This window comes from Falco peregrinus, chromosome 9, assembly GCF_023634155.1.
Source record: "Falco peregrinus isolate bFalPer1 chromosome 9, bFalPer1.pri, whole genome shotgun sequence".
Taxonomy (NCBI): domain Eukaryota; kingdom Metazoa; phylum Chordata; class Aves; order Falconiformes; family Falconidae; genus Falco; species Falco peregrinus.
The window spans coordinates 23,217,917-23,231,997 of record NC_073729.1 but is presented as its reverse complement, the minus strand read 5'-3'; the positions used below and the strand labels follow the sequence as shown (position 1 = coordinate 23,231,997).

Here is a 14,081-nt window from a genome sequence, read left to right as displayed (position 1 = left end):
ACGTCAGTCTGTGCCTGCAGGGTGGCTGTGGAGGGAGGGGGCACCCTGCACCCTGCCCTGGCCCCCGAGCACTGGCCGAGTCTGGGGAAAGATTTTATTTTAAAGTTTTTATTTAAAGCATCACCAGCATCACTTGGTGCCCGAGCCAGTGGCTGGAGCAAGCAGCAAGTGTGTCACCAGGACTGCTGCCCTGCTGGCCACTGGGCAGCATGGAGGGGCTCAACCACCATTTGCTAACCGGGTGGGAGCACCGAGTCGCACAGAGCCACGCCAGCTGGGCCCAGCCACATCATCTGGCGATGGTGAGGGCACAACCACCGCATGCTGACCCCACGGCAGCTCCAGCATTTGCCTCACAGGGCCTGGAGCACCCTGCTCACCGGGCAGCCCTGCTGCGTGCTGCAGCCAATGCTCTCACCAGCTGTTCCAGCAGTCGCAGCATCCCTGGCCATCCCGCAGTGACTGGCATGGCAGCAGGGTCTCTTCCCTGGCTCCAAGCAGCCTGGTGTGTGCGGACAACCCTGTGCCCCCCATACTGGGAGAAAATCACCCTCTCCTGAGATGCTTGGGCATCCCCATGCCAGGTGTCCCCACCATTGTTTGTCCCCTCCTGGGGTACGCAGCCTAGATCTATGCCAGCACGTAGGCTGGAAGCCATGGTCATGCCTGGCTCTGGTGGGTGCCCACCATGCACAGCCACCCCAGCTCCCAGCAGACCCCCATCCTGGGAGCTGGGCACTCTGAGCCCTGCGCAGGATCTAGCAGGGTCCTGCCAAGCTCGGCCTGGCTCATAGCCCCCGTCCTGGTCCCCACGGGCTCATCCCGCGACTGTGGCAGCCAAATCCAGGCCTGGCTCCCTCCAGCGTTATAAATAGCCGGGTTGCAGGGAGGGAGCTCTGCTCCCCAGGATGGGGGTGCCCCAGGGGCAGCAGGTCCCAGTGGGTGCTGGCTGGGAGGGACTCGCCGAGTGCTGGGTCTGGGGGGTGTGAGGGCTCGGTGCTGGCAGCTTGGCCCGGCAGGCTGCCATGGGGCTGCCATGGGGCTGGCGCTGCAGGAGGTGCAATGAGCTGTGCAGAGAACGGCCGGGGGGGGCTGGCGGGTGCCTGTAGCTGGGGGAGGGACGGGGGCTGCCTGTGCGAGTGTGTGTGCAAGACATTTATAGATCACGTGTGAAACTTGATCTCCCCGCAGTGGGCTTAGGAGGAGAGAAAAAAGATAGAAGTATTGTTTTTAAACAGATTTTTTCCTTTGTTTTTCTTTTTTCTTTTTTTTCCCCCCTCTCCCCCTGCGAGGGCTGCGGCCGCCTGGTGATAAAAGGCCGGGGCGGCCAGAGCTGGCTCAGAGGGAGGAAATGCCGAAATTGCAGCATTTCGACTCGGCGGCGAGCGCCCACTGACCCATCCCGGCAAAGAGCGGCGTCACGGCCACCCGGGCAGCGGTGGTGCATCCCCACCCGCAGCACCCTGCTCTGCCCCCCCCCAGCGCCACGGGGACCCCCACGCCATGCAGGCGCTCAGCCTTGGCCTCGTGGCCCTGACCTGCGCCACGACGGCACTGTGCGCAGCCGGAGCCCAGCGCCGGGCGCTGGAGGGGGGCAGCCGCCGGCATTACCACCGGGTGCAGCACGGCCACTGCAGCTACACCTTCGTGCTGCCTGAGGCCGACCCACCACCCTGCCCGGCTGCCCCCGCCGCCCCCAGCCCTGCCAATGCGCTGCTGCAGCGGGACTCACCGGCCGGCACCGTGCACACCGGCCACGGGGCCACCCAGCGCCTGCGGCACCTTGAGAGGATCCTGGAGAACAGCACCCAGTGGCTGCTGAAGGTAGGGTGCGGGGCGGCGGGGGTGCGGGCAGCAGGGTGGCACGGGCAGGGGTCCCAAGTGTGCAGCATGTCCATAGGGCTGCCTGCTCCAGCTCCCCGCCTGCTCCGGGCTGCCGAAGGCAGAGCTGGGTGCCAGGGGCTTTTACACCCACCCGAGCAGCAGCACTGTGGCCAGGTCAACGTCTGCAACCTGGGCCTGATCCTGGCCCACTTGCACCAGGAACTGTCTCCTTGGAGGGGCTGGGTGCTGCAGCTCATGGGTGCTGCAGGCCACCAGTGCTTGCCACTGCAGCTGTATCCCTCTGCCATCCCTGCTCCTCGTGGTTCCAGATGGGCTGGCATACCCTGGGGCTCAGGGCTCCCTGTTCTGGGTCAAGACGGGGCCTTGCTGGAAAGCTCTTGGGAAGGGTTTTTGCAGGTGGCAGAGTGAGGGACCTAAGGGCAGGGGCCACCAAAACCCCTCCAGCTCCATCGTTTTCCCACTTAATGGGCTTTGCAAAAGCTTCTGGCATTTGGTGAGACTTTGAGCGGGACCTGTGGCTCTTGGGTGGCCGTGCCACACGTGGGCAGGTTGCAGGGGGCAGTGGGGTGCCACACTAGAGGGGCTGCGTGCCACGGGGATGCTCCCCACTCTGGCTCGCCCCATCCCCACTGCCTGAGGCAGGAAGCAGCATTTCCTTCCTGAGAGCTCACAAGCGCCGAAGGAGCCCTCATCTGCAGCCAAGCACGGCCGCCTGCGTCAGACCCAGGAATAGCTTCCAGCCGGCTTGTCCCAGGGGACACCTTCCTGGGGGTCCACAAACCCCACACCCAGGCGAGGCAGCAGCAGCAGGACCCTGGGTGCCTGTGCTGATAAGGCAGCAAACAGCTTGTCCCCAGCTGTCACTGACCCTCCAGCTGAGTGGCATCAACAGCCCAGCCACATCCACGTCGTGGCGGTGTCCCACTGGGGTGCAATGGGACCTGTGTGCCTCTGTCAGTGGCACTGTGAGATGGTGTGTGTCGAGCCCCCGCAGTGTTTGGGGCCAGGCTGGAGCCAAACACACCAAGCAGGGGTCCCGGGGCTGGTCTGTGCCAGCCACGCTGCTCAGCGAGCCTCCCCTGGCCATGGGGGACAGGGCAGGCATCAGGGACATGCAGGTCTGTCCCCTGTCCTCTCTGCCATCCGAAATGACAAATTCCTCAAAAACTGGGAAAACACTGAGCTATGGCTCCACTGACAGCCAGCCTGGGTTGTAGCAGAGGGACTGGCAGAGCCAGCTACCACCTGGCTGGTGGCAGCAAATCTCCATTGCTGCAGGACCTGCTGGATCTGCTGTGCATGCACAGCCCTGGGGTCCCTGCGCCCAGGGATCCCTGCACCCTGAGGTCCCTGTGCCCTTGGGGTCCCTATGCCCTTGGGTTCCTGCAGCCTGGGGGCCCTGCACCCTTGGGGTCCCTGCACCCTGAGGTCCCGGTGCCCTTGGGGTCCCTGTGCCCTGGGCTCCCTTTGCCCTTGGGTCCCTGCATCCTGGAGTTCCTGCTCTGGGGTCTTTGTGCCCTGGGGTCCCTTCTCAGTCATCCCTGTGCCCTGGGTGCTCAGGCCAGCTCTGAGCTTCTCTCACACAAGAGCAGCCTTTGGGCATGGCTGAGCAAGGCAGGGGGCTAGGCGTCCCACCAGAGGTGCACATGGCCCTGCCCAGGAGCAAGCAGCCACAGGCAAAGTGGGGTAGCACATCTGGGCAGCTGTGGACAGTGATGCCCTCCGCTGCAGCCCCAAGGAACAGAAGGCAGTGGGGCACTGGGCAGCCAGGACCCCATCCCACCCCATCCCATCCCACAGCGTGGCCCTCTCCATTTAAAGGCAGCTTGCAGCTATTTTTTTTTCTGTTGTTCCTTGGCTTTCCTAATTTAACTGGAGCTGCCCAGGGAGGCTTGTTTTGGTCGGACTCCAGGCCTGAACAAACAAACCGGGGCTCAAAGGAGGCATCGGGTTTGGGGACAGATTGTAAACAACACAGCATCCCTGTCTGCTCTGCCCTGGCATGGGGACGCCAGTTGGGCTTCCCAGACCTCCTGGGCACCCCCAGCACCCAGCTTCCCCCGGGAACCCCATCTGCAGCACTGGGGTGCTGAGTCCCCCTCCCCACGTGCAGCCCCCCATGGCTGGGAAGGGCAGGGATGTGGCGAGGACCCAGCGCACAAGGACACGTGGCTTCTGCTCGCCATCCCGTTGGCCGTGTATGTCTCAGGAGGGATTAACTTTAGTTCAAACACAAACATTTGGTGGTGCCACTGGGTCTGGGGTGGGGGGGGGATTAGGGTGGAATGGGGTCCCCAGCGGGGCAGGTTGGCAGCTCTGGGATGCCTGTGGCACAGGGGCTGATGCTGCTCACCCTGGCATGGGTGAGGGGTGCAGGCGGGGAGGGGGCTTCTCCCATGCCTGGCACAGGGCCCCCCCCAAGCTGGTGCTTGTGGGCTGCTTGGAAATGCTAGGGCAGGATGGGGACAGGGACAGTGGAAGGATGCAGCTGCAAGAAAGCAGCACGGGATCATCCAGCTGTGGGCAACTGGTCACTGGTAGTGAGACAGTGGGGAGGGTGGGGTCCCTCCTGCACCAGGGCAGCATTTTGGGGTGACCCACAGCACCACAGTCTCCCCTCCAGCCCCTCTGCCCTTCTCAGGAAGGGATGAGGCTGGTGGGACCCTTCCAAGCCCAGGTGAGCCCCGCTCACCTCGGCATCTATGTGGTGAAAGGGGGGTGATCCCATGTTCCCTGTCCTCTGCACAGAGCCTGTCCCACTTGGGTCCTTTGCGCCACCCATGGCCGGGGACGTTGTGTCCTGCTCCAGCCCCAGGTGCTCCCAGGGCCGGGAGCTGGGGCTCCATCTTGGGCTGCGCTCAGCCCTCCCCGTGCCAGCCTGACCTTTTTCATGGGTATGTACTGCCCTCGGGCTCAGAGATATGTTTATTTAAAAAAGAAAAAAAAAAAAGAAAGCAAGATTAAGAGGGAGAAAAGGCCTCCCAGAGCCCTGTGAAGCAACAAGATTAACGACGTGGTTAAAGGGAAACTCTCCAGCAATCACTCAGCTCAGTGAAATGTTTTCCAGACGTGGCTCTCCGACCTTTCCCCGCTTCCTCCCCGCGAGCATGTTCCCGTGAGGGAAAATCCCCAGGGAAACGGGGTGCAGGCATGCTGACCGGGATGCCCAGCCCTGGGACCCTCCTGCCCTCTGTGGGTGCTTGTGGTGGGGCAATGGTGTTATCACTGCCCGGTTCTGGGGAGGAGGGAACGGGTCCTCACTGCTGCCAACCAGATTTCATCATGCACAAACAAGTGCAGAGCAGCGCTCTGGCCCGCTGCCTGCCCTGCTCCTGTGCTGAGCATCCCGGCACTGCTGCCTGCCCACAGTGGTGCTGAGCATCCCGGCACTGCTGCCTGCTTGCTACACTGCCCAGAGAGCAGCATCCCAGACCCGTGCTGGTCCCACCTGGTCCACAGCCCCAGGAGATGTGCAGGGATGTGGGGCTTTGCCGGCACCAGCTGGGAGCTCAGGCAGGGAGCAGGATCCGGGCAGTGTGGGGACAACAGGACCTGTGGGGTAGATGGAGCTGGGCAGCCCCCACCCCCTCCTGCTCTTGGGGGCCGCTTTCCCACCGTGGGCGGCAGCACAGCCCCTTCCGCTCCCTGCGGCTCCCGCCAAGGGACCATGCCCCCAGCGAGGCTGTTGCCCCAGGAATGGGAACCTCGTGGCAGGGCTGCCAGAAATAGAAAAGCCTTTGGGAAAGGCGGCTCCCCCATGGGCTGGGAAAACGGAAGCGACATCTCAGCTGTGTCCGCAGCCAGCTTCTTCCCAGCCCCGAGCGATTCCCTGTGGCGAGGCAGCACCAGGCTCCAGACACCCACCTTCCCCAGCCAATGGTGCCCCCCACCCTCCATGTCCCCAGCCCTGGGAAACCAGTGCCCAGAGGCTGGCAGCTGATGCCGATGCCAATGCCGATGCCAATGCCGATGCTGGGCACTCCCTGCCCAGCTGCTCAGCACAAGCCACCCGGGCCAGGCAGCAGCCCCAGCTTGCCAGCACACCCGGGCGCACACAAGCCCGTGCCAGGTCCCAGCTGGCTCCACAGCCCAGGAATCTTGGCAGCCGGTGCTTGAGGGGGCTGCCCTGCTGCGGTGCAGCATGTGGGCAGCTCACTCAGTCCTCCCGATAAGCTTCAAAGGGCCCCGGGATGGGTCATTCTGTGCCGAAACACTCCCAGGGATGTGTCAAGTGGTGCCAGGCTTGGCCAGTGTGCTGGGGGAGGACCTGGCAAGCTCCCCAAATGACCTGCCGTATCCCCACTCCCCTCCACAGCTGGAGAGCTACATCCAGATGAGCATGAAGCCGGAGATGGCGCAGCTGCGGCAGACGGCGGTGCAGAACCAGACCGCCACGATGCTAGAGATCGGCAGCACCCTCCTCAACCAGAGCGCCGAGCAGAGCCGCAAGCTCACGAGCGTGGAGGCCCAGGTAAAAGGGTGGCTGGGGTGCACAGCACACGTGTCCCCATGTCCCCACCACCCCTGGGACTGTGGTGGGTGGCATGGTTTCTCTACTGCTAAAAGTGGGGCGATTCACCACGGTGATGCATGGTTTAGTGCCCCAGTGTATGGAGGTACTGGGGTTGTGTGCCAAGAAGCGTGAGCCCGGTGACATCTGGGGACATGGGGTGGCCCTGGCTGCTCACACTGACACTCCCCTCTGCTGCTGGGGCAGGTGCTGAACCAGACATCACGCATCGAGATGCAGCTACAGGAGAACTCCCTGTCCACCACTAAGCTGGAGAAGCAGCTGCTGCTGCAGACGAATGAGATCCACAAGCTGCAGAACAGGAACAAGTATACTGGGCCTGGGGTGGCTTGGGGACCCCCACAGCCCCCGGGTCCCTCCCACCCCAGAAGTGCGGCTGCATTTTGCTGGGGGGGGCTTGAACTCCTCCAAGGGCTGGCTGGGGTCCCTGGGGCATTGCCCAGCCCCAGCACAGCGCCCCAGGCTTTGGTTTCCCCTAGCTAAGCACATCCCAGAGGTGCCAGGCGGGGTGTGATTTGGTGGGTGCAGCAGGGGATTGGGACAGTTCTGGGTCTCCACAGACATCCTGGGGCACAGCAGCTGGAGCTGGGTCCACTGTGCCACCCACTCCCTGCCCAGCTGCTGAGTGCAGACACAACCCCCCATCACCGCTGCCTCCCCCTTTCAGCATCCTGGAGGTGCGGGTGCTGGAGATGGAGACGAAGCACCAGGCAGAGCTGGCGGGGGCCCGCTCGGAGAAGGAGAAGCTGCAGCACCTGGTGAGCCGGCAAAGTGGCACCATCGAGGAGCTGGAGAAGTCGCTGCTGGCTGCCAGCACCAACACCAGCCTGCTCCAGCACCAGCAGCTCCAGCTCCTTGAGACGGTGCAGAGCCTGGTGCGCCTTGTCTCGCAGGGCAGAGGTGAGCCGGCAGTGGTGCAGGCAGGGTGCAGGCAGCAGAAGAGCTCCTTGCCCTCCCGAGAGGGTGCCAGGGTGCTGTGCCAGCCCCTGCGCTCAGCTCAGGTGTGGGTGACTTCGCCCTGAAAATGAGCCCTGCATCCCAGCCGGGGAGCAGGTCCGAGCCCCAGGGGAGGGTCTGTGGCCCAACGCCGTCCCCAGCTGTGGCAAATCCCCAGGCTTAGGCTGGAGGCAGCCCCAGCGCAGCACGACCCCTCACCCAGCCCTAGGGAGACAGCACAGAAAAAAGAAAAATAATCTGTGAGCACAGAAGTATCCAAAGGGAGAGGGAAAGAGCAACAAAACCAGGCAGGGCTGTGGGACCGGTGGGGTTTCTGCCGTCTCACCGTCCCCTCTGCTGCAGCCCCACTGCTGGGGCAGCAGCAGCTCTTCCAGGACTGCGCCGAGGTGCGCCGGGCGGGCATCCATGCCAGTGGTGTCTACACCCTCCACATCACCAACCTCAGCGAGCCCAAAAAGGTGAGCATGGCCTGGAGGGAGCAGCTTGGGGTGCTGCTGAACCCAGTGCCACCCAGTGCACGCTGGCCCTGGAGCAGAGTGGGTGTCCCTGTTGCATGGCAACCCCATCTCCCCTCACCGGGGCACTGCCCCCCACCCCATTTGCCCATGAGGGATGAGGTGTCTCGGGGGCTGCAGAGGGGGTAAAGGCAGCAGCTGCCAGGTGAAGGCAGGGCTTGCACAGCCCTAAATTGATTTTAGAGGTACCCCCACTGATGGGTGCTGTGCCCCAGCCCCTGCCCACAGAGGGAGGAGAGACCCCCCAAGCCAGACACTGGGCATAGCACAGGCTCACCAGCCCCTCAGCAGCCTCTAGCACCCATGCAGCACCCATGCTGGGCTGCCCAGCCCTTTGGAGGTGCACCCAGCTGCCCACCCCAAGCCAGCCCTCATCGCCCCGCTCTGCAGCCCACCCTGGCTCTCCCCACTGCAGGCATACTGTGACATGGAGATGGACCGAGGGGGCTGGACAGTCATCCAGCTTCGTGCCAACGGCAGCCTCAGCTTCCAGAGAAGCTGGAAGGAGTACAAGCAGGTCTGTACCTGCCCAGCAAGGGGGACACCCTTGGGGGCACCCTGTGCTTACCCACCCCGTTGCTCCCCCAGGGCTTTGGGGACGCAGCAGGCGAGTACTGGATGGGTAACGAGGCTGTGCACCTCCTGACCAGCCAGGCACCCTATGCCCTGCGCATCGAGCTGCAGGACTGGGAGGGCGGCCAGGTCTATGCCCACTATGGGAAATTCCAGCTGGGAAGCGAGCAGCAGCTTTACAGGTAGGAAAGAGGAAATGTGGGGGACGGCCGCCCAGCTCACCCCATCTCCGGCTGTCCCCAAGCCCCACAGGCAGCCATGGCCATGGGCAAGAGCTGACTGTGGTGCCCCAGGGAGGTGCATGGCCCTGGAGGGGTGCAGGATCACACGGGGCTTTGCTGGGAGTTCCTGGTGGGGTTCTGCCTAAGCAGAGCTCCCTCCAGGCGTTGGAGGAAATCACTGTGCCACCCGTTCCTCCTCTCCCTGGGCTCCTGAGAAGTAGATTTTCAATGCACAGCATTGCATCAGGGCAGTGGGATTTCCCATCCCAGCTGGCAGCCCAGCATGGTGCCAGCCAGCAGCCAGAACACTCGCACTGTGGCTTGCTGCTTGGGCAAGTGGGGGTGACATGACCATGGCCACCAAGTGTTCCCAGGGATGCTGGGCATCCCCAGGCTGCTACACCCGTGTCCAAGGAGGGGTGCTGTGCTCCTGCTGCCAGGCTTGTGAGGATGGTGTATGCGCCGGGCCCCTCAGCACAGCCACAGGCAGGAGGGTTGGCAGCTGGGTGCTTTGGTGCTGGGCTGGAGATGGGACCAGACTCCAGAGATCCCCTGCACCATGCATCCTGGGCATGCACCAAGCTGACCCCAGCAAAGACGATGGGAGGAGCCTTGGGGAGGTCTCCCCTGCCCCAGTACAACATGACCTCCACCCTTGGGGACCCCAGGACAGGCCCTGCAAGCCAGCAGACCCCAGCCAAGCTGGAGCTGCAGGATTTCTGCCTGCATCCCTCCGCACCAGGCCTTGCTCAGCATGTGGCACCCATGGCCTTTGACACCCCCCCGAGCAGGGCTGAGGGGCTTTGTGACCCGCCCCCAGCAGCAGCCAGCTGGCACTGATGGTGGCCATGGCCATGCGGTGCCGTGCTGGGCGGCAGGCTGTCGCTGCAGGACTACAGTGGCACAGCCGGGCAGCAGAGTGGAATGGCGCTGCAGGGCACCCGCTTCAGTACCCGTGACGCCGACAATGATAACTGCCTCTGCAAGTGCGCCCAGATGCTGTCGGGAGGTGAGTGGGGCAGGAGACCCAGACAGCACCCATGGGTGCCCACCTGGGATGCCACCCTCCCACCCCGCTCCTTCCTCGCAGGCTGGTGGTTCGACGCCTGCGGTCTCTCCAACCTGAATGGCATCTACTATCCAGCCCGGCACAACATCCGCAAGCTCAACGGCATCCGCTGGCACCACTTCCAGGGGCCCAGCTACTCCCTGAAGGGCACCCGCATGCTGATCCGACCCACCAGCTTCTAGCGTGCTGGCAGTGGGGCAGCACCGTAACCGGTGCCAGCCTGGCACGGAGAGAGGGCTCCAGGAGAAGGGATGGTTGCAGGAGACTGAGCCCTCCCAGCCGCCGCAGGGGAACTTTTCCCCCAGTTATATTTTTTACTCTTGTTTATCCCATCTTCCAAGAGCCTGCACATTAAGGACCAGAGGGACCCACAGGCAGTGACAAGGGGCTCTGGTGCTGCAGGAGCTGGTGTGGGGGCTCTGCCTTGAACCAGCCCCTCTGCAGTGGGCTTCGGCACATGGAAACCACTCGATCACACCTCGGTTTCTCTCCCTGTCCTGCAGGGCCTCCGATTTTTGTTCTGGGGACAGGGGTCCAAGACCTGCCGGGCCCCCCTGCACACTCAGCTGGGCTCCAAGGCACGACAGGGGCTTTGCCTTATTTTTGGGCATTGCAAAGCGCCCACCATCCCGCTTTCCCCATGGGATTAGGGGAGCTGGAGAGGATGGGTATCCTCACGAGTGCAAGAAGCCAGTGCCATCCCTCCTGCCCAGGCATGGCTGTGCAGGGGGATACAGGCCATCCCCTCTGCCGTGCATGGCCCAAGCCACTGTCCCCATGCAAAGCAGCACAGGCACTGCTCCTTGCAGGATGGGACTGAGCGCCTCCAGCCCCCAGGGTGCACGAGATGAGCAGGGGTTGTCTTTGGGGACCCTGGGGGGACCAGCCCTAGGCTGGAAGGTGCTCGCTGCAGGGGGGCTGCACTGGCAGGGGCAGGCAGAGCCCCAGAATGGGCAGGTTAGGGCTGAGGGGTGGCAGGTGGGGAGGGGGGCTGCAGTTTGTGATGGGGTTGGGGGGTGGGAGGTGGTGGGAAAGGTCCTGGGAGTGGCTTTCAGGAGGATCTGAGCTGGGGCAGAGGAGGGAGGAGATGGGCATGCAGGAGGGGGAAGTGGGGCGTGGGGCAGGGACCTCTTGCCCACGGTTGCATTCAGAGAGCAAACCCACGCTGAGGGCACTTTGGGGAGCAGCCTGGGAGGAGCAGGGTGCAGAGCAGCTGGGTGTCCAGCTGGGGCCCCCCAGCCACCCCCCCAAATGGGAGGCTGGAGGCACTTTTATTTTTGTACTAAGACATATTTATTTTCCAAGCATCAACAGGGCATGAGTGGGTGGGGTGTCCCTGCATCCCATCCCCCCAGGGCAGGCATTGATCCCCTCTCCTCAGCAACTGGGACAAGGGTGGGCAGAAGGGCTGTGGGACAGGGCAGGACAGACAGACTCTGAGCATCCCAAGGGGACCCTGAGCCCTGGGCAGCTCAGTGCATGGGTGAGCCCACAGGAGGCAGGGCTCAGTGACAGCCTGTCATTGTCACCCTTCTGCAGGTAGTCCTGTCCCCCTACAATCCCTGCCCCCATCTCTCAGCCCCATTGCTACCGGAGGTCCCCCGCAGCCCAGTGGCAGCCCCCCGCAGCACCCTCACCCCTGGGAGACAGCGTTACTCCACTGGGTCCCCAGGTCACCTGTCCCCCTGGTACCCAAGCCCTGGGGACCAGTGGCAGCTGCCAGGGAGCCACTGCCTCCATGACACCCAATTATCCCTGTGTCTCCCTCCCCAAAATGGGTCCCTGTCACCCCAGGGAAGTGGGTGGGTGGGTGACAGCAGAGACCCCGTAGAGCTGAGGAGCAGAGGTGCCGGGAGACCACCCGCTGTCACCTAACCCAGCCCCACTGTGGCTCCCCAGGGACAGGGACAGTGGGGTGAGGGACACAGGGACACGCTGTCCTCCCCGTGGGGACGGTGGGACCCTCTGGCAGGGTGCTGGCACTGGCACCAGCTGCGCCCATGGCAGCGGTGAGGCTCCTGATGCCCTGCCCTCAACGCTGTCCTGAGGCATTCACTAATTAACAGTGATTAAAGCACGTGACGTAGTTGGCACTTCCAGAAGATGCTCATAAGTGGGGTTGTGCGGAATAATTAAAAAATGGAAAATACAGGGCGGGGGGGCTGCCTGGGAGCCTCGCCCCACTCCGGGTGAGCAGCACTGCAGGCAGCAACCAGCACAGCACAGCCGCGGCCCCCCGCAACGGCTGCACCTGGGCATGGGGCCCCGTGCCAGGTGGGGGGGCGGCCCCCACCCCGGGGTGCTGGGCCTGGCTCCCAGGCTGGGGTGCTGCCGGTTTTCTCTCTCCCAGCTGCCTGCCTGCAGCGCCTGCCTGCACGTGGGGCACCCATGGGAGACCCCAACATGTGGGGTGAGGGCGACGGACACCATCCCCTGCCGTCCCTCCTCCCTGGGAATAACAGACGGGCTCAGCTGTGGCTTCCCACCGAAACCGGAGCCACCGAAAGGCAGCTGCCAGGGAAAGCGATAGGGAGTGCTGGGGCCACCCTGCTGTCCCCAGCAGGGACATGCGAAGGTGGGGGCATTCCCTGGGGGGCACACATCGCCTCAAAGCATCTGTGCCGGGGTTTCATGCAGGCAGCCCCATGGGTGCAGGGTCAGAGGAAGACTCTTGGCTCAGGATCATGGTTCCTGCTATCTGTGCATCTGCAGACATGCATGCACACAGACATGCATGCACACAGACACGTGCAGACATGTGTACACAGAAGCATGCATGCACATGAGCATGCATGCACATGAGCATGCATGCACACTTGGATACACATGCACACGATCACGCATGAGCACACAGGGCTTTGGATGGCCACGCAGCCACGGTGGGTCACAGGACACCAGAGCCGAGCTGAGGGTCCACAGTGCCTGGAGGGCCACGCTGGCTGCTTGGCCCCAGGCCTGGCAGGGGCCGGTGGGTGCCCCCCCTCTCCTCAGCAATAGCAGCATATTTAGACCAAGCCCTGGGACACGCCAGGCTGAGGAATCCAGCAGCACAGCCGGTCCCAGTCACCAGCAGGGATCCATTACCCGCAGAGCTTTCCCCCAGGGTGAAGCCTGTCCCCAGGTGGGTGCCTGGGGTCCCTGTCATCATCATCACCTGGTTTCCGGCTCCTCGGGGAGGCACTCAGCACCCCACACGCCATCATTAAGGATCCCTTAGGTGTGCGCTTCCTCCCCAGCCCACTTTGTCAGTCTGACTCATGGGCTCACATCATGCCTTCATCCTGCCACCGCATCCTGCCACCGCATCCTGCCACCGCCTCCTACCACTGCATCCCAGGCGGCTGGACCTGCCTGGACCCACAGGGACCTGGATGGATCCTGCACCCTGTGCACTGGTTCTGGGCAGAAACACACAGTGCAGCAGCCAAGCTGGGTGGGAAATACTTCATCCCCATGAGGGCTTTTTGGGGGACCTCAGGTGCTGGGTGGAAGCACTGGTCAAGAGGAGCCCTGGTGCTGCTCTGCCAGCAGCTGCCAGGATGGGGCTGAGCAGGGGGAAGCACTGGCTGGAGCAGCACAGGGCGGCAGGAGCTCTGCTGTGCTCAAAAATGAAACCTGCTGCCCTGGGGTCGGTGGCTGGACCTTGCCCATGGCCTGTCACCACCCCCGTGCATGCGGTGTTTGCACCCACTCCAGGCAGGCTGGCTCCCCGCACGTGTGGAGCCATTTGCAGCCACCACCACAGCTGGAGCCGGAGGGAGGTAGTGGCAGGGCCAGTATCCAGGCAGGGTCCCCTGGGTGCAGGCAGGTGGCATTGGTGCCACCTTCCCCAGCAGCCCCCTGCCCACATGGGATGCATCAGCACTGGAAGGAGCAGGGGGACCTCATCAGTGCAGGCAGCACCCGCAGTGCTGGGAGGGCCATGGTGCTGCATGAGGCCGCCCGGGGATAACGCACAGGCGCTTTTCATCTTCAAAGCACTCCCTGCATCAACTTTCATCCTTGCACCTCCCCAGCTCGCCTGGGAGGTCTCCGCTATCGCCGCCCCCATCTCACAGTCCCAGAGGAACCAGGACTCGGCCAAGATCAACAGGTGGGGCGAGGAGACAGGGGAGGGCTGCATGGTCCGCACGGTGCTGGCTGCGGCACAGAGGGGAATCCTGCCAGCTGGGGCTCTGCTGGGACCTGCCGGACCCCACCGCCACCCCCACCGTGCCCGCTGGGCCCCGCGCTGGCACACCATGGCACAGCACCCGTCGGTTCTGCCCGCACCTGTCCACTCAGCACCATGAATCCCTGCTGAGCCATGGGCACCCCAAGGATCCCCATCCTGACCTCCACTGCCTGGAGAGACAGCAACACACACAGCC

General features: G+C 63.6%; 1 protein-coding gene across 2 annotated transcripts; it reads left to right on the top strand.

Moving 5' to 3' along the window:
* Window positions 1–1,221: 1,221 nt before the first annotated feature.
* Window positions 1,222–10,684, top strand: ANGPT4 (angiopoietin 4). 2 transcript variants are annotated; one of them, XR_008748869.1, is made up of 9 exons: window positions 1,222–1,824; window positions 6,161–6,316; window positions 6,563–6,684; window positions 7,044–7,276; window positions 7,676–7,791; window positions 8,264–8,365; window positions 8,499–8,603; window positions 9,521–9,651; window positions 9,733–9,866. XR_008748869.1 is itself a non-coding variant. In XM_055814727.1 (9 exons), the coding sequence occupies exons 1-9, from the start codon at window positions 1,504–1,506 to the stop codon at window positions 9,891–9,893; spliced, it is 1,509 nt and encodes a 502-aa protein (XP_055670702.1). In that variant the 5' UTR covers window positions 1,225–1,503; the 3' UTR covers window positions 9,894–10,684. The 2 variants fall into 2 exon arrangements, 1 of the variants encoding a protein (XP_055670702.1); XM_055814727.1 differs by having other exon boundaries at window positions 1,225–1,824; window positions 8,437–8,603; window positions 9,733–10,684.
* Window positions 10,685–14,081: the final 3,397 nt, after the last annotated feature.

Excerpts from the sequence above, each read along its gene's own strand:
- ANGPT4 (XM_055814727.1), top strand. The coding sequence starts at position 1,504 with ATGCAGGCGCTCAGCCTTGGCCTCGTGGCCCTGACCTGCGCCACGACG. Across the intron at positions 6,317-6,562 it reads TCACGAGCGTGGAGGCCCAG|GTGCTGAACCAGACATCACG; the intron begins GTAAAAGGGTGG and ends CTGCTGGGGCAG. Across the intron at positions 7,277-7,675 it reads CCTTGTCTCGCAGGGCAGAG|CCCCACTGCTGGGGCAGCAG; the intron begins GTGAGCCGGCAG and ends CCTCTGCTGCAG.